Source organism: Achroia grisella, unplaced genomic scaffold (genome assembly GCF_030625045.1).
Source record: "Achroia grisella isolate CSIRO2021 unplaced genomic scaffold, CSIRO_AGI_Agris_v1 utg1245, whole genome shotgun sequence".
In the NCBI taxonomy this organism is placed as follows: Eukaryota; Metazoa; Arthropoda; class Insecta; order Lepidoptera; family Pyralidae; genus Achroia; species Achroia grisella.
The window spans coordinates 2,526,661-2,549,500 of record NW_026712606.1 but is presented as its reverse complement, the minus strand read 5'-3'; the positions used below and the strand labels follow the sequence as shown (position 1 = coordinate 2,549,500).

The 22,840-nt window shown below is 31.8% G+C and overlaps 2 protein-coding genes across 3 annotated transcripts in view; one reads left to right on the top strand and one right to left on the bottom strand.

The window, feature by feature from the left end:
• The window catches only part of LOC131854735 (uncharacterized), a 151,590-nt gene that overhangs the window by 48,046 nt on the left and 80,704 nt on the right, over positions 1-22,840 (top strand). The gene's annotated exons all lie outside the window — the stretch shown is intronic.
• On the bottom strand, positions 353-5,661 carry LOC131854759 (uncharacterized). The gene is made up of 2 exons (XM_059205899.1): positions 1,341-5,661; positions 353-933 (listed from the first exon to the last, which is right to left on the bottom strand). The coding sequence occupies exons 1-2, from the start codon at positions 5,659-5,661 to the stop codon at positions 353-355; spliced, it is 4,902 nt and encodes a 1,633-aa protein (XP_059061882.1).

The window sequence follows — 22,840 nt, the reverse complement described above, 5'->3', positions numbered from 1 at the left end:
AGACGAGGTGAATATTAAAAATGGTCTTTCACAGTTGACTGCGAGCACAAATTTTATGAAAAAGTCAATACATCTCCATTCATATGGAAAAAGTTCGCTTTAAAGCTGTGTGATTTGGAATTATAATTAAGGCCATTTCGCATAAGCCCCCAATAAAAATGTATTGAATTGAACAAAATATTTCCAAGTACTATAATGTATAGTATGTGTATGTATAAGAAATAGTATTTAAAAAGCCAAAGTGACTATTCACATGCTGTCCCGATTTATGTAGACATAAAAAATAAACTTCAAATATAATTTAAAGGCTATATTGAAGAATAAGGTACAAAATTTTTATGGTATTTTATTATTAAGTGGCGCGGGCGCTCGCCGTGACTTCTGAATGGGAAGAGGCAGACCGGTCGCCGCGCGGATCAGCGGTGCCGGCAGATGCCGCACCCCTCTCCCCCTTCTCAGTGTTCTGAACATCCTCCGCCCCCAGCAGCGTCGTGGGGAGGAGGCAGACCTTGTTTAGGGCTCTCCTCTCGATCCCGCTGATGGTCTTGAAATCCGCTACTCTGCAAAGCCCGTCACTGCCTGGAAACAGCTGAACGGCTCTGCCAAGTTTCCATTTCAGTGGTGGAGTGGTGGCATCTTTGAATACCACTAGGTCCCCGACCTGGATGTCTCGCTGCCGACGCTTCCACTTGGTACGCTGCTGAAGTTCGCATAAATATTCATTACGCCATCTAGACCAAAAATGTTGTCTTAGTACTTCAATTAGTTGATAGCGGTTAGGATGTAGTGGCGGAGGCGACGTTGGCAAGGCACTGATAGGTCTTCCAATCAAGAAGTGCCCCGGAGTTAAAGGTGAGAGATCATTGGGGTCAGATGAGAGGGGAGTAAGTGGTCTAGAATTTAGGATAGCCTCTATTTGTGTGAACAGTGTGTCTAGTTCCTCATAAGTTAAACTTGTATTACATATTCGTTTCAAGTGGTACTTAACTAACTTTACAAAAGATTCCCATAAACCACCCATGGTGGGTGAATAGGGGGGATAAAAGAAAATTTAATGCCTTCATTGGCAAAAAAACTGTCAAAGACGGAAATATTTGATTTTAACATCCTTCCCAACTCATTATTAGCCCCAACAAAATTACGACCATTATCACAGTGAATCGTATGAGGTTTACCCCTACGTGATATAAACCTGCGTAGGCATAATATAAAGGCATTTGTACTTAAGTCACTAACTATCTCTAAATGTACAGCTTTAGTAGCAAAACAGACAAATAAACACAAATAACATTTTGAAATTTTGCTACCACGACCCTTTCTTGTAGATATTTGAAAAGGACCAGCAAAGTCTGCACCACAGATTTGAAATGCATATCCAGGGTGCAGCCTGTCAGCTGGTAGATTACCCATCAGCTGCTCCATAGTGTTACCGCGTAAGCGAGTGCAAACGATACACTCGCGAGTTATTCTTCGTGCCAAATTACGACCATTAATTGGCCAATACTGATCACGGACGGAGCTAAGGAGCAGCTGGGGTCCAGCATGCATCAGTCGCAAGTGTTCGCCTTCCATGATTAATTTTGTAAAATAATGTTTACTATGTAACAGCGCTGGATGCTTTTTATTAAAGGAATGTTCTGAGTTCTGAAGGCGACCACCCACTCTGAGCAGTCCGTCTTTGTCAATGAATGGAGTTAACTGTAATAAAGGTGAATTTGAATTTAAATATTTTTGATTTTTAAGTAATCGTATCTCATTTAAAAATAATTCATGTTGCACAAGTTTAGTTAAAGTTAATTCAGCTAAATATAATTCATCTGTAGTTAAGCTTCCTTCACGTTTCTTATTATTACGACAATTATATATAAACCTATGTATGTATGCCATGGTTCCTTTTAACTTTATTAATTTTGAAAATCTATTGTAATCTAAGAGAGGTGTATTAATAATGTTTATGTGTACTTTGAGTTCAGGTAAATCTGTTATACATGAATTTATATGTTGTTGCAGTGGCCACTGAGACTCATTTTCATTTAGAAAGGGTGGTCCCTCAAACCACAATTTTGATTTCCGCAGTTGATCCGGCGCTACACCTCTAGAGGCCAGATCAGCTGGGTTTAAAGAAGTAGGTATATGATACCATGATTGTCTGGTTGTGAGTTCATGAATTTCAATCAGCCTGTTACATACAAATGAATTTAAATCCTTTGGTTGCCTTTTGATCCAAGCCAATACAATGGTGGAATCAGACCAAAAAAACTTGCGTTGTATAGGACAACGTAAAGCTTGACACACCTTGGCAACCAAGCGTGCGCCTAATAGTGCTCCACACAGCTCGAGGCGGGGTATAGTGGTAGGTTTTAACGGTGCGACCCGAGTCTTGGCGCACACAAGGGTTACCGATGGTTTGCTCTTATCATTAAAGCTCCGTAAGTATACACAAGCTCCATAAGCTTCTTGTGAAGCGTCCACAAAACAATGGATCTCAGTTACCACATATGAACAACATAATATATGTCTAGGTATTGTTATGCAAGTAAGTATGTGTAATTTATTAACGATATTTTGCCAACTGTCTCTTATATCATCAGGTACGCGATCGTCCCATCCCAATTTTAGCAGCCATAACTTTTGTAAAATAATTTTAAATTTAATTGTACAAGGGCTAAGTATACCTAATGGATCAAATAATTTACATGTGTTAGATAAAATTATTCTTTTAGTTATTTTATTTAAATTGTTATCAATTTTTACAGTAAATTGTAGCATGTCAGTACTAGGAGACCACTGTAAACCTAGTACACTTGACATCTTACTAGAATCTAATAAGTGTGAGTTTATTATATTAGAACTGGGACATACGTTTTGACAGTTTTTACGAATTTTATGTAATGGAAAACACGCAGAAGCTAGTGATTGTGTAACAGATTGTTGAATATAAATTAAGTCCGGTATAGTGTCAGCTCCAGTTAGCAAGTCATCATAATAAAAATCATGTTTTAATATGTCTGAAATTCTCTTATCCTTACACTCATGTGCCAATTGTAAAAGACAGCGCTGACTAAGATAAGGAGCTGACGCCGTTCCGTACGTGACAGTGTTAAGTTGTAAAATCTCAAGTGGTAGGTCAGGTGTATCTCGCCACAAAATTAACTGTAGATGGCGCTGTGATGAGTCTAACTGTATCTGCCTATACATTTTTTGTATATCAGCAGTTAAGACGTAACGATGCTGCCTAAAACGAACAATAATATTAAATAATGGATCCTGTAATGTAGGACCTATATATTGTATATCATTTAAAGATTTACTAAGTGATGACTTTGCTGAAGCGTCAAAGACAACTCTAAGTTTGGTTGTTTCGCTTCCGTCTCGTAGGACAGCATGGTGTGGTAAATAAATACCGAAATTAGGTTTATTAATTCTAGTTAAATGTCCCAAAAGCTCATATTCTTTAATGAATTTACTATAATCTTTTTTAATTTCAGGGTTTTTTATTAATTTTCTTTCCAGGTTAATAAATCTACTGCGGGCTATATGGTAAGTTTCCCCTAATGTTTCAGGTGATTCACGTAATGGCATACAGACTGAAAACCTACCGTCAGACAACCTATGAGTAGTCTCAGTAAAGTATTTTTCACAGTAGTCATAGTCAGGAGACAGATTTATTTTACGAGTATTAATTTCAGGTATTTCTTCAAGCTCCCAAAATTTAATTAATGAGTTATGAATTTGTTTACTAAAATTACAGTAGGTTTTTGTGTTATTGTCTGTAATGAAACCCAAAGGTCCTACCACTAACCATCCTAACTTGGAGCTTTGTAAAATAGGTTTATTATCTCCAAGTGATATTCTTTCTGTGTTTATAATTTCAAAAAATACATCCGCACCTAGAAGTACGTCTATTTCTGAGGATTCAAAAAATGTGGGATCTGCAAGTTGAATATTTAACGGTAATGATAATTCAGAAATATTAATATTTGTGTTTGGTAGACAACCAGTAATTTTAGGCACAATTAAACAGTTAATATTTTTATTATAATGTGTATTCAAAGAATATAAATCAAAGTTGCATTTTTCTGAAATACTGAAATTTGAATCATTTATACCTATAATACGAATAGGATCCATATGGTGGGAAGTTAAACCTATCATATTTTTCATGTTTTTTGTAATGTATGAAGACTGACTCGCTGAATCAAGTAATGCTCGAGCCCGGTATGTACGATTATTGCTGTAATTGATTATATTTATTATAGCAGTTCCCAGAAGAACCTGTTTACTACAAGATACGGTAAGGCTGACTGGTAAGGCATGGGTTAATGTGTCTTGTTTATCTAAATGTGTATTGCTTTCAGACTTAACATGCAACAATGTATTATGAGGCCCCTTGCAAATTCTGCAGGTACCTAATGTGCATTGGGATACATTGTGACCCCTTCGAAGGCAGTTCAAACAAAGATTTAATTTGGAACATTCATTTATTCTCCCTTCAGGCTTTAATTGTTTAAATGCAGTACATTCTACTATTCTGTGATTTTTATTACAAAATGCACAGGTAGGTGCCTTATAGTAAGACTTGTCACACGAGGACGTGACAAACGTTTTTGTTATTTTAGTACGATTATTATTATTGTAAGTATATTGATGATTATCATTACGTGTCGAAATTTGAAAATTATTTTTATTGAAATATAAAGTTTCAAGCATATCTGCCCGGTTACGTAAAAATTGAGTAAACTCATCCAAGACAGGAAAGGAATTCATGTTGTTTTTATACTCTTCCCATTTCGAAAGAGTCACAGTATCCAATTTGCTAGCTATCATGAATATCAATAAAGTATCCCACTTATCCGTGGGTTGACCTAGCGTATTTAATGCACGTAAGTTTTTAGAAATATGATCAATAATAAAACGAATACCCTTATGTGAATCATGTCTTAAAGGTTCAATATTAAATAAAGACTTGATATGATTATTAATAAGGATGTTAATGTTGTTATACCTATCAGTTAATAATTGCCACGCATTTTTATAATTAGCAGAGGTAAACTCAATCGATTTAATTATATCTCTAGGTTCACCTTCCAACGATGATCTCAAGTAATGGAATTTGTTTATATCAGGCATTGAGTCATTTGAATTAATTAAAGAATCGAATGTTTCCTTATATTCTAGCCACGATAAATAATTTCCTAAAAATTTAGGAAGTTTTATTTCGGGTAAGCGAATATTACCAAAAGACCCAGGAGCGATTGATGTAGTAACATCGTGTAATCTTGCTTGAAGATTATCGCTGTTTGGTTTATGTAAGGAAGAATCGACAATGGCTTGTGCTTGGGCAAGGAGGGAGAAAAAGGAAGATTCAATGCTATCTCTTTGTTCTACCTCATTGTCCACATCTAAAGTTAATGTTTCAATTTGTGACTGAATAGACTGAAATTCATTGTAAGCTGTATCAATGTTACTCATTCTACGCGTAAACTCATCAATTTGTATTTTACTTAACATGTCAGGTTTTATTTGTTGAAAAAGAGAAATAGACTCTTTAAATTTAGTTAATCGTGCCTTAATAGCACCTCTTTTTCTAGTCAAATCTCGTAATTCTTTCTTTTCTTGTGCATCAAGCATTGTCGGTTCTGTATCTGAAGAATCACTCATATTAAATAATTACAAAAAACAAGGCTCCCTTCTCAGTGTTCTGAACACATGCGGTGATTATGAAAAATGTTAAACAAAAAAGCACCCGTTATACCTGAAAAATTCACACATTCGTATTTTGTTAGTCAAAATAAAAAACGAATATTTCGACATAAAAATTCATGCATCTATTACTCTACTAGCTTAGTATCGATCAACAAACATATCTATATGTCGATCTATAAATACAATGATGATAATAACTACAATATCAGCATGGCAGTGATAACACAGCTTACATATATACTTAGTTTCTATGATAATAGACAACTGTAAAACACAGACCAATACATATACACTCACAAATATATTTTTTTGCACTTACACACGGCTAATTTTAATACATGACTGTTAATTATAGTATATATTATATATTAGTATATACAGAACTAATCTTCTCAACTAGCTAGCACGATTTTATTTTCCTGGTAATTTCATGTAACATACTTGCTTGTTTTGTTAACTTGCAAAACTTTGCACTTGCACATTACCATTTTACTGAGATACTTCAATTAAGCTTTGTTGAAACGTTTTTACCTAATAACCCTGTATAAGCGAAGGCGAGTAGTCTGAATAATTAACATAAAACAAAGTGAAGGTACGGAACAAGGACCTTTCCACTATAAAATCCATTTGTCTAAGTTTGCTAAGGAGTTTAGTGGTTTTAGCTGCAGCAAGCTCTTTAAGTCAACCTCTAATACTGTGACCACCCACAAGTATGTGAGATACCGTAAAATGTAGCACAAGAGTACTAAATCAATGTCGCTGAAATTTGGTAGTACTTAGAATAATGTCACGACACCACTGAATAGGACAATAACCTAAAACAGTATTTGACAACATGTAAGAGAGAAATTATAACCACTAATTCGCTGAAAATTATAATTATTTTGTAGTAATTATTTTAATAGTAGCACAGATAACATAATATTACATAATAGTAGCAATAATCTCTTTATAAACAAATGACTATGGCTCATATCTGAGATGTAAGATCTTTACGCCAAAATATACATACTAAAATGCACATCTACGTCCAACATACTTGTGATACACGATTCGCAATAATACGAAAACTGTTAGTTCATAGTTAAATTTAGTTGTACTTTTAGTTTATTAAATATGGCCGGTGTGAATTTACAGCCCAAGCAATTTAGGGAATCGCAGGGGCGTCGGTAGTGCCCGAAGCGGCTGTCTAGATTGCTTGAGAACGACACTCGGCGAATACTCCATTAAAACCCCGCCTGCGCCCGACGCAACCTAACCAACTTTAAGAAAACTACCACTCTTTAGACGCTCCTCGTATCCCTCTCATTTCCCCGTTAAACAAGTAACTGTTTATTGTTAGACGAGAAATTCTCAGCGAGAAATTCCTTTTTCAACTACACTATTACCGACTAGGTACCTGTCCGGTTCGAGAAAATTACACGGTGCCTGTTGAAAGCCCGCCGAGAGATCGCTGCAAACACTGTCATTAACAAAATACGGTTTCCTCTATGAATTCATTACTTGGGCTCACGTACCCACATTGTTTATCAGGGTTGCTTAAGACAACATAAATTTGAATAAGTAGCGAAATTTACGATCATCATTAACGAAAATTGTGTAGGTATGTAAATGAATGGAGTTTTGCGTGTGCAAAGTGATAGATTAGGTTAGTCCATCTATAGATGCCTCTCTGTTAGAGAAAACAATGGATTCCTTCCTGTTCGTAGAAAGCGAGGTGTTAGCCGTCTTTCCGTCACCAGATAAATAAGTGTGTACCAACACTTCATCGCAGTTTGCATCTCTTTGTACACCAGTACGCTAATAATGTCACATTAGATGGAGAACGCTTTTATCTTGTTACGTTTCTAGAAAGTATTTCCTAATGACACGAATAGACATGTTTTTGTCTGACAACCGCAATTTATATTATCGAATAAATTCGCTACAGTCAATATATTATTTTATACCTATCTATCCTTATTGCAATTGTAAGTAGTTATTTATATAAATGATTTTTGAAAATATTGATATAGACTAACTAGTCATTATCTTATCTATGGAAGGTGTTTCTTTACCAACTTCGCCAGCAAGAAGTGATAATTATCATTCTAATGTTTCTAAATGTATTACAAAATATAATGTATACTCGTATTTGCTAGAAACAAGCGAATTTACGAAACTTATCGTGATCGCCTAACCACAGGTTTTCCATGTCAGACAATTTTATTATGCGGCCACTTAAGAGATATTTCAAATATGCTTTTATTAAACCTTACAAGACATACGTGACAAAGGTGTTCTGATATACGCAATACAAGAGACGCTAATTTTGCACTATTAAAAGCGAAACTTTCTAACCGGCACCCAACGATGTTATAACTGATAATTTCATTCATTCATTTGAAGTAAAATTTTTCATGAACCTTAGATTGCATCGAATTGTTTTTTTTAATGATAATAGATAATAATAATAATTTATTTTTGCGTCCAATATTGACATAAATTGTCAACATAACAAAAATGATCCCCGGTACCTAAACTAAATAGAAACTTATATACCTAAAGTATCAGTTCCCTTCTCTCAGTATTAACATATTTATTATTGTTTATTGCTGTTGTAACTTATTGACGAAGAAAATTTAAATCTACTTGAAAATTCTTTCTTATTACTGCTATACGGGATATAGTATTTAGTCATGGCTTAATAATAATGATGATATAATCGTCCTTAATTGAAAATTGTTATTTAATCATTCAAGTAGTGCCCCGTTCATATATATAATATATTGTAAAAAATTATTATGTTTAATAAGCTTTAATAGCTTCAAGCTCTATTAAATAATCTATTTTAAGTATCATCAATGATCCATTTATCGTGCAACTGTTTAACGTTACTAAAGCAATTATGAAGCTTTTATACGGCTATCATTTAGATTTAACTTTACGATTTTCCTTCACTCAGATTGATACAAATTAATATAAATTAAAAAAAAACAAAGTTGTGCCGCTAAACTTGAGCGTGAACGCTGGCTATAAGCCTGTCTATGACCAGTTATAACCTGTAATTTGAAGATACTGCGATAAAGTTGCAACTACGTACTACACTTCTTGTTCGCTATAAAATATTTAGTGTGAGATTTTAGTAAAGTTGGCAATGTACAGTAAACAAATGAAGCTATTGTTTACGGAGACAGTTTGGAAGTAATCTTAGCTGGTATTGAACGGGGCCGTGGTGTGTCGGTCAGCTTACCGCAAACTGGTTTCATTATCAAAAGTCAATAACTTTCCGATGCATTCCGAGTCATGGCCAACGCCAATCAACAAACGTAATACTTAATTAATAATATTGACAGATGGTAGTGAAATGTGATACAATGCGAAATTTCTATGTGAGCTTGATTTAATATTTGAATATAATAAATATTACACACTTATTATTTGTTAAACAAACTTTCACTAGGTCAATTTTGTATTGTAGATTTTTAGTAAATGCATTATGTACCTACTGGTTTAATAAGACGGTACAAAAGATGAAAAGAGAGATACCCATCTTAATCTCTACATATGTAAATCATAGTTTCATTCATCAAATATACTTTCTCTTATACCTACTATATTTACATTTTTCAACCGACTGAAAAAAAAGAAGTTTGATTCTATTTTCTCTGTATGAGTATGTATTTGATATTTTCGTCAAAACTGAATTCATTTTGGTGTTTTCGGTTTGGTTTATCTCAAATTTTTCGAAAAACATGTACCATGATTTAACCATTTTTGTCAAGGTCTCACAACCAAGACCTTTAAATCTAGATCACCGTAAAGACCTGTGGTCAGCAAAATACAAAAAAAAATATTACAAATAATAGTTTATTTTAACACCTAGATATTTTTGTTCACATACTTTTAAAGATCTTACGTAACACAATAAAAATCATTTCGCTGATTATATTGTTCTTGATAGTTATCAACGTCTATAATTGTTGCCAATTTGTAATACGAGTTGTATTGTTTTATTTTTTAGCCTGTATCTATTAAATATCTACTAGTAAATTGAATTAAGTAACAACTTTCACTTGTGATTGCGGATACGATATTATTATGTACTTATTTATCTAGTAGCTTTTGCCTACCGCCATAAATGTTTGGTGCACTTATTATAATGATCGTGTCATTATAAGTGGAATTATTAGTTTGTAATATATATTTTCCTTATTATTTTATTTTAGGTACCTCTACTCAAATTCTTGAATTTGTGCAATTTAGGTTCTACACTATATTATGATTAATAATAATAAATAGCGACTAAACTAATATACAACTATCAGTAAAATACTAAAATAATCACAAATATTATAAAGGAATTGTATAATATATCACTAACGGATATTACAAAATTCATTTTAATTTCAAATAGTTATTACGTAAGTTTGTCTCAAATGAGATTTTAAACAACACTATCAATATTTTATGCCTCAAGAAGGCAGATTATAGCTGTATGTAGTTCTAGTAGTAATATATATTATAAAAAAATATTTTTTTTAATATTGTAATAGGATGACATAAAAAATTTCTCAAGGTATTAATTTTGAATATGTTACATACGTTTTTACTATCCGTGATCCAACCCACGACTATCCGAAAATAAAACAGTATACCGCCGCCTAGTAAGCCGCTGCTCCATCTAGTGCATAATTATTTATTCCAAAATGTATTTAGCAGGATATCTGGTTAATATTTGAAACTAGAAACCCTACCGGGTTTAATTCTGTAAACAGATTCTCGCTTAGCTCAGACGGAAACTTGTTGTTACACTCCAATGAATCTCCGAGCTCGGTATGTACTTACGATCCTGTTGCAGCTAAATCTTAGATGCGCTTAGGAGACAAGGAATGAAACGGGTTTAATTTAACAAGAATTCATTTCAAATACGTCATTATTGATCATTTTATCTGAATAAGATTTTGTACAAAATTGTCTACTCGATACAGTTGTCCTCATAAACATGTGAATTCTAAAAAAAGTGATTATGTAATACAAGACATTAGCATTATTTAAATATATATCAAAATTATTTTATTTATGACATTCAAAATTAGTTTTTATTATTATTAAAATGTGACTGAAGATTTGTTATATCAGATTCTCGATTTAAAATGGTCCATACCTTTATAACTAAGAATAAAAAAAAACATGATTTATAACATCAACCTAAAATTAGACTTTAATTGTGAGAGACAATGAACGATCACAACAATAATAGATCATTACATTATCAGAAGTTTTTTCTTTAGACAAAATGCACTCTCAAAGTTAAATCCCACACGTCGGCCACAGTATTTTGTTGTATAAACTTATCTATTGTATTCAGGGAAAGCTAAGCATGTAATAAGTTAGGCAAACAAAGCTTAAGTTGGTTGCAGTGCTAATTAATATCGCCACTCCGTTTCGCTGCCCCCGTTCTGTTTAATTACTCTAATGATGATTTAAAATAATGTTTACAATGTTGACTTTATCGTGCATTATGATTAATATACGTTCTTTCGATTTAATTACTCACCAGCACTAAAAATTTATAGGTATATATGATTTACCGCGAAAGTAGTTTAGAACTGATGAAAGTAGAAGTTTGTGTTCCATTGCCTTTTATTTTCTTTTTATTTACAAAATTAAGAACGTATAACGAGGAACGCTCGCTTATAACTTTTTAAATTTGTCGCTTATAACTTTTTAAATTTGATTGAATTGATGTGTTCTAACACATCAATTCAATCAAATATTTATAATAATGTGAGGTTTTAAATAGTAACTGATATTAATTATACTAAAATCTAAATACTGAGACCGAGATAGGCTTTGTTTAAAGGTGTCTGCTTCAACCGCACTTATTTCAAACCCCACACAGCTAACTTTGTCAATTGTGTTTAAAATTAGATTCCATCAGAGGTTATATCTTCAAACAAATTTAGTACGAATACAAACTATATAAGAATACATATTATTATCAGTTAACACCTATATCCTCTTGGGATAGCAAAAACAAAGGCTAATAATTCGTCCATTCTGGGTTCTCTAAATTTGGCCTCTGTTGTAAAGTATCTTCAGCCTGTTGAACTGTAAACTGTATTTATTACTGTTATGTTTAGTGAAAGTGGGTAAGTAACTAATAAGAGAATAAAACCACTAAAAATGGATTGTTAAATCTCTAAAGTAAAGAAAAACGTCACTGCTCTATCACTATATTGTCTTATATCGTAACCAACTGACTAAATATTTTTAAACATCATAAAATAAATTACTGCTACATTTGCACGTGCTTGCGTGCATCTGATTACTTATATTATATTTATTTAATGACTAATTATTATGACCAATTAAATGGCAATCAAGCTGACGGTCCATCTGACGCTAACTAGTAACCATCGCCTATATACATGAACAGCACCATGAAAATCCCTACTATATGATGACTATGGTATATCTTATACCTTGCAATTCCGTAGGACTATAATCACCCTTCTAAAGAAACACACAGACAGACAGACATTACATTAATACGGGTATATACAGACATATTACTTTTATTATGTTACTATTTAGCAAAGCCTATTTACTAAACGATTACTTGAATGACGATCGTGCATGGCTATAGTTGTTCATGTACGGGATTTTCATTAAATGTTAGACATAGGCTTATACACGAGTACAATATGTAACGAAATGTCTTTTTTAAAAAAATAAGTAACAATCAGTTGAGTTTCTTGTCAGTTCTTCTCAATTGAATTCGTATACTGAACTGGACGGTAGGGAAAAGAATATAATACATAAGCGGCTAAAATGTCTTAAATAAATAAATAATTTTTGTATTGATTTCGTTTGTTTTATATTACATATTTCGTTTTATCGTTATTTTATAGCGTTGTGCATATTTGTACCACAGATAACATAATTGTTTGTACTAAAGATAGACATAAATCATAAATATATCTTCTATCAATCTTATCTAAACAGCACGCCATCCACTGTTATACCGATGTCAACATTTGAATCCATTAAATAACTGTTACACCACTTCCGTGTAGAAGTCATTTAAAAACTATATCCTCCAAATTCTATTTTGATAATGGTATCATAATTCCAAATTTATTAACATGCGTTCTCATTTCCTAGTTACATAATTTGAATCTCAGCAAATGTTTAGAAAGTTATGCACCAGTTTTACCACTAGTGGCATTTTTACGACCTTTATTTTTTATCTTTTGACAAAATAAGGGATGACAAACAATGGCAACACTTAATAATAATGAATATATATTTTAGACAATACATTACTGCAATATTTAAAACGTGGTAGAATAATGTTTTAAAATACAGGAAAACATAGAAAAGTCCCGCATAGCCTATATGTACTATATATTAGTAAAATCTAAAACCGTCCCCCGCCACGCCGGAGGGGTGGTGTGAGAGTGTGTGGGTTTCTTGCCCACTAAAAAAACTCTAACTAAATGTACTCGAAACTATGGGTGCAATGGCATTTTCTAGAGAAATAAAAAATATATTATAGTATAATATATTGTTAGTTATAATAATTCCAGGTTCAGTAAAACTGTAAAAAAAAATGGCCAGAGTCACGACATCACCTTAGCATTCCAATAATAAATAATATACCTGGACAATTCACACACTGTCATCTAGTTAAGCACAACTTGTCTTGTAGGTAATAACATATAGAAAAACTTAAATTTTTAATAATAAAAATGTTTGTTTCATTCGTGGAATTGAACTCGTGACCACCGTTAAGGAAGACGGAGAACTACTGATAAACCACCGAAATCGTAAAACATAATAATATTAATCTCTAAATATCCTAACAACATTCATTGTTTTCTAAAATAAAAAAATAAGGAAACTAAATAATTGAATTTGTAAAAAAAATTGAAGACCAATATCAATTGGTGTGAAAACAGCAAATCATGTCACGCCTAGAAAATAGTCTTTATATTCAATTACACGGCACTTTTTTGCTTGTAACTGTCGTGAGAAAATGCGACTTTCCGAATTGACAAAATATGCTCTAGATAGTTATACATACCTACTGTATAATCGTATATATAATAAATGTACCTGTACCGATCAATTCCATATTTTAATTATAAGCCTAGAATATAATTTCAAATGTTCCTATTTCTTAATTATAATTCAAAATGTAATTTTGATCTATTTGTGAGACTCTTGTGATATAGTCAAATGCATATAATACAATAAAAAATATAAGTCTTATAAACAGAATAAGTAGGCTTATTCATGAACACAAATGTTGATAAAAAAAAGCAATCATTACAGTTTTGACTAGATGTAATATTTAACAATATTTTTAATGCATCTGAACTTTAGTAGTGGCTTATAATATTTATTATAAATTATAAATATACTAGATCGTTTCATATTTATATATTACTTTAACCATTGCAAATAACAATAAGGAAATCATCTGTATACACACAAAATTTCTTCAAACTCCCATCAAATTTAAAAACATAACATAGCGAATTCTAGTCATTTGTAACTGTTACACGTACAATTGCTCAAGGTGAATTTACTATTTCCGTAATACAACTCATTTATTACATGTTACGTACAATGAAACCATTGGTTTAGACATGTCTTTATACGCCTTGTTCCGTTATCTTTACAAGTATTCAAATTGTCGCAGACCTATAGACGTAAATATAAATATGGGCATAGATTATGAATCATAATGCACGCGAGCGCATTTGTCCATGACTGATCAATGGTCCAAGTAAAAAGATATATATTTTTATGACACAGATTTGAAAAACAAAACTTACCAATTTATTATATTGCATATTTTATAAAGGTGAATTACACGTAAATAAATTGCAGTCGACTTACATTACATTTTGAATTGTTTCCATAAGAATAAAAACAACAATCTTTATAATGTATGACCTTTAAAACAATTGAGATTTAATATTTAATCATAAAACATATTTATATTACGGTGAATATGAATATTCAAATAATCGTAACAATTGCACATAACTATAAAAATGAACCGGTTACAATGATACGAGTTCATATGCTCTGATTTGGTCCGTTGATGTTGTCCAATATTTATTAAAAAAAGATGGAATGTATCTCAAAACGAATTCAAAATGTAATATTGTAGCTAATAATAATAATAAAACAACAACATGTTTGTAAATACAAATAATAACATATTTATAAAATGTCATGGCAATTCATTATTTTATTAATTTTATAGAGAAATAAAAAATATATTATAGTATAATATATTGTTAGTTATAATAATTCCAGGTTCAGTAAAACTGTAAAAAAAAATTGATTATTCAATATTTATTATATTGAATAATCAATTTATTTTTATCTTACTGCTAACTAAAAAAATACTCAAATGTTATTATAAAACAGCTATAACATTATCTTAATAATTAACGTCGAATATATTAAGACTAATGATGGTATGGTTATAAATACTGTGGAAATAGGTGGGAAGGAAAATATGATTATAAATAATAAAAAGAAATAAATATTATCAGGTACTAAAACCTGTAACTTTGCGACCTGCATAGATCTATTCTATTCGACCTTTTATATATTGTTAATAATCATAATAAAATTCATTCTAATTATTCAAAAACTATGAAAGAGAGTATATATTTAAAAAAGATATACACATATGATCTGTAACATCTGACATTACCAACCAGAAAATGAGTTTGTACCATCTGACAGCCAACGTTACCACCCGTATTATTTAAATCAAATAGCGTTCCCGCTTCCACGAAATCACTCCCACAGATAGCAGAAAATGGGACGAAATATGTTACACATAAAAAAATATTATAATAAGAAATCGCTGTCTTTTATAACTGTACCATACACGGTCAACTGACCTGACCACCTCACGATTACGGTCAAGCCTCAAGGTCCCCCATTACATAATTACACCGCGTCTAATCATCTGCACTCAATTGTAACGTACTCAACTCGATATTGTCAATATAAATTGATCGACAGATCGATACAACAACGCAGAGTATTCGTTTTAAAAATAAACATACGGTCAGCAATTTCCGAGCGCAAATAACTATTCTTTATTTCTATTTGTTAATATTCGTGTACTTACAATGTAGCTTGTTATTTAGAAACGTAATGTGTGGCAGCGAACTCATATTTCCCTTGGGAGTATGTGCAAAAATAAAATTAAGTAATAAGTATTTTATGGAACACGTGCTTAGTGTTTTAGATCATATACAATTCACGATATAGAGTAGGTGTTAAATAATAAAATATCATGGCCTTAAAGCTGCTTTCAGTTACGTATAAATATATGTTATGTATACCTAAATTACGCAATCAAAATAGCACAAGTTTATATTCTCCGGACTTTTAAAATGGGTGCTGTCGCGGTATTTAATTTGGAGAGAGTAAATACGTAAAAATAAATGTTACATAAAGGTAACCTAAGGATTTGTTGTATATTAATGTACTTATGTAAAATTTACAGTTATAAAGACCTAAAAACATATATAAAATTCTCGTGATAGTTTATAGTTTTCCCATACTCCTCCGAAACGGCTTGACCGATTCTCGTGAAATTTTGTGAGCGTATTGAGTAGGTCTGAGAAAGGCCAACATCTATTTTTCATCCCCCTAAATATGAGGGGTAGTCCACCCCTAATTTTTTTTTTATTTTAAGGCAAAACAACGTTTGCCGGGACAGCTAATTTTAAAAATAAATATGGTATAAAAGGAAGCAGTAAAAAAGAAAACAATGTTATTATCATGCATCATGCTCCTTCTTTTGTTCGAAATTTAAAAGTATTGTTCAGAATTCTAAATTCAAAAGTACTTTTTAGTGACTTTCACACATTATTGTATTATTATTATCTTTTAACCGCATCATTCACGCACGTGAGCATCATTACAAAACAAAATAACGTTTACAATCTAAAGTACGAGCAATTCTCGAACCTTATAGGTAACAACCTTCGTAGCTTATTGTATGCCAAAATAGTTTGAAAATCGAATGCACACATTGCATAAAATTTTCACAACAAATTCATGCGTTCGTGACCAACGCCATCAATAAAGTATCTCATATTAAGTAAACCATATTCCGAATACTTCGCTTTGAAGCTTGTGAAGCCTCTTCCGATCACCTTTATTGGTCGATAGAATATCGTGATAAACGCTTTTATGAAATTCGACACTATCACACCAATGTACATAAAAGGCACAACAAACATCACGACATCAACAACAACATCACACGCTGACCCATCACCTTGATATTTATACGAACCTTGTAATATTTACCTTTAACTATATTATCTTTTAATCGATATAACAAAATAATCTGCTGTATAGTATACTCCTTAATAAAACAATAGGCGCCATATATCACTCATAAGCATAAATATATTATACATCTACTATAGTAGTCTCAGAAGCGACATTGCTTAGATTCATATCTAAGCATGAACGCACTATTGTATAAAAAATGACACACTGCTCATTTGCTTTTGTTTCACGAATTATTTGATGTCTAATAGCAAAGAACGTTTATTCAAACTCGTATAATAAAGCAAGCAATGTAAAGTATGGTGACTACACCACAATTGTTTGCTCCTACCTGTAAATATGATATCTCCTCTATATGGTAAGTAATACGAGCACATAATAGCTCAATGTTAGTAAGTCCAATAACAACCATTCAATCAACGTACATTTTTAGTTCAATGTGAATGGGAGACACCTTTTTACCCTTGATTCGTATAAGTATTTAGGTCAACAATGATAACCGTCTATTGTCCGAAGTACATTGGAATTAGCAAATGACCTGTCGAACAGACAATTGATTCATGAATTTAATTTAGATACGAACATGTATCAGTAGCTGATTCGTGTCATTAATTTATATAACTTTGATCGATCAAGCCTTTGTTTCTCTATGGGATACAATAAACAAGGTTTCTGTATGACACTGTTTGATTAAAGTTATATTTTTAGTGTAGGTTTTACTATCACTGTCATTTAAATATTTTTATCATTACGTTTGTATAACAGGCATTGTTTTATAAATTTATTGCGCCCACCACGAATGTATTTGTATACGGTATTTAATACAAAACAGACATAATCAATTTACGTCCTGTATTAATTTATTAATAAAGGAAATATTAGGTGACCTAATTAATATTATTATGTTTAAAATTCCCCTTTTGAAAAGTATATTTTTCAACTTTCTCTACCTTCTACCGGCTTGTGGACCCACATTACCCAATTCCTCTAGCCGGTTTTGTTTGAAACTTTAACACACAAACGAACAATTTTCACCTCGTAACAATTTTACTATACATAAAATTTATGTACTCAATATTAGCCATATAAAATTCAAAAATAGATAGATATATATATTTAAGAACTTAAATTTTTACTTTGTACTATTACGATTAAGGGTTCCATTTTCCGCAGTAGCCGTTCAAATGGGTTTTTGTGCGTATAAAACCAACGCTATTGTAATAGACAAACCTAAGGCGTCTATGCTTCTTAGTATCTTCGTGCGCATCATGAGATTACTTAATGATTTTCTTAAGATTTGTGTGCATTGGGAGACCACAGCTACACCTGGAGTGTGTAGCTGTGGTCTTATGAAAATATAAAGAAACTCCTCGTCATAACTGTCTATAGCACCAATTGTCTATACGTGTGTAATATTAAATGGCTGATAGTATAATACGAACATCAGAGGAAACTCTGTCACTCAGCAGTACAATACAGTGTCCGTATCATATTCATTAACAAGTTTGAAATCTAAATCTAAATATATATAACTCAAAGGTGACTGACATAGTGATCTATCAACGCACAGCCCAAACCACTAGACGGATCGGGCTGAAATTTGGCATGCAGGTTGATGTTATGACGTAGGTATCCGCTAAGAAAGGATTTTGATTAATTCTACCCCCAAGGGGATAAAATAGGGGATGAAAGTTTGTATGAAACTTTGTCAATTTTAAACCGATCGGGCTGAGACTTTGCATGCATAAAGCTACTATGACATAGGCATCCCCTAAGAAAGGAAACAAAAGTAAAGCCGCAAAAACTATACCTAATTAATAATAATACTTCTTAACACCAGCGTAACAGCGGGTAAAATCTAGTAAAAAATAAATATGTATTTCATATGTCTTTCTTTATAATAGCTGTCCTCGCTATCTCGAAATCTGTGTCTTCTCATCAGGGTTGCCAACATTGAAACATATAGTCCTTTACGAAGAACTCTTAATCTGACAAAATATCGTAAGTAGGCTCAAGTTAGCTCACAAATTTCATATATCATTATATTTTGGCCGTCAACATCTCGTGCGACTTTGTAAGAGAATGAAAATATTCTTCTGATCAGGATTGCCAACTTTAAAACATTTAGTCTGCTTCAAATAACTAAAAAATCTGACAAAATATCGTATATAGGCTCAAGTTAGCTCACATATTTCGTACATCCTTATATTTTGGCCGTCAATATCTCGTGCGACTTTGTAAGAGATTGAAAATATTCTCTTGCCGAATTCCAAATCCTATTTATACGAGATTTCTTGTACAGTTACGACATCCCTGACTTCCCATACGTATGTCAGTGAAAGTAATATCACAGAATTATATTCATATCGGGCTGTTGGTCAGCATAAATCTGCATTAATATGATGAATAGATTAGATCATGGATACATCAGAAAATAAAAGCATATAATAGTAATCACTCAGTCATAATCAGTCTTAATATAAATATCCCTATATCCAATAATTATATTATTAGTGGCAGTCATTATAAATGAATCCGTAGAATACAATAAATATATGCAATAAAATTTATTCTATGATTCATATTAACTTTTAATAATATTTTTTATATCAGTAAATAAATAAATAAATAAATAACCCTGAACAATTAACACAGCGCCGTCTAGTCCCAATCGAAGTAGAAGGGTACTAGACAACTGATATAAATACCTAAATATTTATGTTATATCAGTTGTCTGTTTTTATCTATCTGGGTGTTTTCTATATACAAAAAATGAGTACTCATTTTTTGAAAATACACAATTACATAATATACATAGAAAACACACAGACAGATAAAAACAGTCACACTCATAAATACAAATGTTTGCATCGTGCGAGGAATCGAACCCGCAACCATCAGAAGTAAAGCGGCCATACCGCTAGACCACCGAAGCCGTCGTAATCATTGTGTATAAACTTTATATCCTTTGCCATTAAATTATATTTAATGAATACTCGTACCTTCACTTTTTTGTATTAATACAAGTTTTTCACTATTCATTGTCTACAGTTGTAAACCGCTGTAATTACTGTCAGTGCCGTGAACAGCAGCGTAAATTGAAAGTGCAATTTATAGCGGGATTCTACGGATTTTCATTTCATTACAAAGAAATAGAAGCTATTCGAATATTATACTAATATTTCGTTCTATATCACTGAAAAGAGAATCCCGGGCAGTTTTTGCTGAGCTTTCTTAAGGTTTAGTAATTTATATTTTATACGTTTTATAGGTATTTATTCGTATATAACTTCTTCCATAGCAAAGAGATTGTAATGTTAGATATATTTTAAGGATTAACTTTAGGTGTAACCTAGACCTAGACCAATTAAATCAGATTTCATCAAAGCTTAAAAGTTTTTATAATAAAACCAATAATTTTCTTTTGCGTTGACAGAATCTTGAACAACCGAATTTTTAGCGTGACTCGGAGTAGTAACCAGTAGACCGACGCTCTCTATTAAACTAATAAAAAGTAGTATATAAATGCAGATTCTTCAAGTCACAAATTTTTGTTTTAATATTTATTATAATTAAATGACATATCTGAAAAAACAAAATATATTCTAAACAATATAAAAGTCAGATGATTGAAACTTTAGGCATAAAACAGTTGTACACTAGCTATAGCCAGTGTTAGTTTACTACACAAGAACTATAAACTATCACTTTTGATATTTTGGCACATGGCAAACGCAAACTTATTGGCAGCTATTTGTATCTATATTTCATGATATCTCAGAATATATTGAGACAAACATTGAATCTCGAATACGTTACCACATATTCTACAGTAAATATCTTATATTTTACATCTTGTAGTCTTCGCTCGAGCAACAAACAAATGCTGTGTTCGTTGGATTAATGTTTGTTAGATAAGATGTATTTAATTTAGTATTGATTTATTAAAGATTAGCTATGACCGCGATTTCGTCCGCGTGGTGTGACCTTAGATTGCATAAAATATATAATAATCTGACCTAAAAAGGGCAAAAAAAAGTCTCATCTCAAATCTAGCTTTAAAAATAACGAATTTCCATACAAACTTTCATTACTTATTTTGTTTTCCACCTTAAGGGTAACTTTTTTACAAACTTTGAATATTATATTTTACAGCCTAAAAAATAAGTTTTAAACTTCTAGCTTTAAGAATGTCAATACTTCCATACAACCTCTCATCTCCCCTTTTAACCACTTACAACCCTTTTTTCGCATTAAAAAGTAACCTATGTCCTTTCGCAGAATCTGGATAATAGTTCAGTAGTTTTGGCGTAAAAGCACGACAGACAGACAGACAAAGTTGCTTCAGCATTTATAATATTAGTAAGGATTGCATGTGGCGATGTAATTGGTAATACCTTAGTTATCCATAAGTCACAACAAGTCAGCAACATTAGGACAGCTATTAACACCTCAAAAGTAGGGCCTAGCTAACTTACTGACATTAAACCGATCATAATAGATAGGAGCATTGTATTTCTACATTGCATTGCATTGACATCTGAAGGTGTTCATGTTTTGACATTTGACACGGCCTTGACGGGTATGTCCATCTAGTAGCCATTTGGCAGAGCATAAAAATTAATTGCTCTATATATTCTATCTATAAAACTAATTGCTCTATATAATAATGTAATAAAAATGCATTTATTGCTCTATAATAGAAAGAGGCGGGCAATTGTAAATTAACACTTAATTACATTTCAAGGGCCTCACTAGACGGGTAAGTTAAATATTATAAGCATGAATAGTATCTGAGACTAAAAATGTTTTCAATATAATATTTATACATTTACATAGAATCAAAAGACAGCTAATCTGAAAAAGGCTTGTTTTTATTGAAGGAATTGGTGTATTTTACTTATCTTAAAGTTTATTGTAAATTTGAAAAACTACTCCAAAAGATTCAGAAAAAATTGTGTATTTCACACAATCGATTCGATGTGCTTTGTGGTATACGTCATTTATTTATTTTTTATTACTCTTTATTGTACCAGAAATGATATATAATAAACAATTCTATAGAGATGGACTTTATCGCTTTAGCAATCTCTTCCAGATAACCTTCGGGTATAGCAGATAAGACCGAAGGTGGTAGATGATTGGAATGAAAGAAATGTTAAAATTATATTAGACGTAAATAATAATAACATATACACAGATTATAAACAGACATAAAATTTATTTATTTACGATGTATCTTTGGAAAACTCTTGCCTTAAAATATATTTAATTGTTTTATAAGTAACACACCTATACATATAAATGATTAAATATATAGAGCATTGTATATGTCATTTACTGTTTTAATCGCCATACGTACACATTATTTTTTATTCCATTTTCATGATACAGAAGTAGTGTGTGTATGGCCATAGATTTATAATACCTTACAAAATTTGAGTGTCTGTTTGTAATATTAAAATAACTGTTTTTTACTACATGCATATGAATATAATTACGGTACATACACCAAGATAACATTTTTCAATTTTTGTCTGTCTGTCTGTCTGTCTGTTTGCTCCGGCTAATCGCTAAAATGCCTGGACCAATTTTGACGGGACTTTTATTAGCTGATATAATAAGGAGTACTTAGACTACTTTCATTTTAGAAAAACATTGTTAAATTCCACGCGGACGAAGTCGCGGAAACAGCTAGTACTATAATATATAAACAATAACTTAATATTAAATATAATCCAACGCCAAAATTATTACCACATCGTAGAATTTTAAAATATTACTGAGTAGCCGGAGCTGATATCGG

Bases quoted from the DNA above. Each gene is read 5' to 3' on its own strand.
- LOC131854759 (XM_059205899.1), bottom strand. From the start codon at position 5,661: ATGAGTGATTCTTCAGATACAGAACCGACAATGCTTGATGCACAAGAA. The intron at 934-1,340 runs GTCCTTTTCAAA...ATGAGGAACTAG, and splicing joins CTGTGGTGCAGACTTTGCTG to ACACACTGTTCACACAAATA.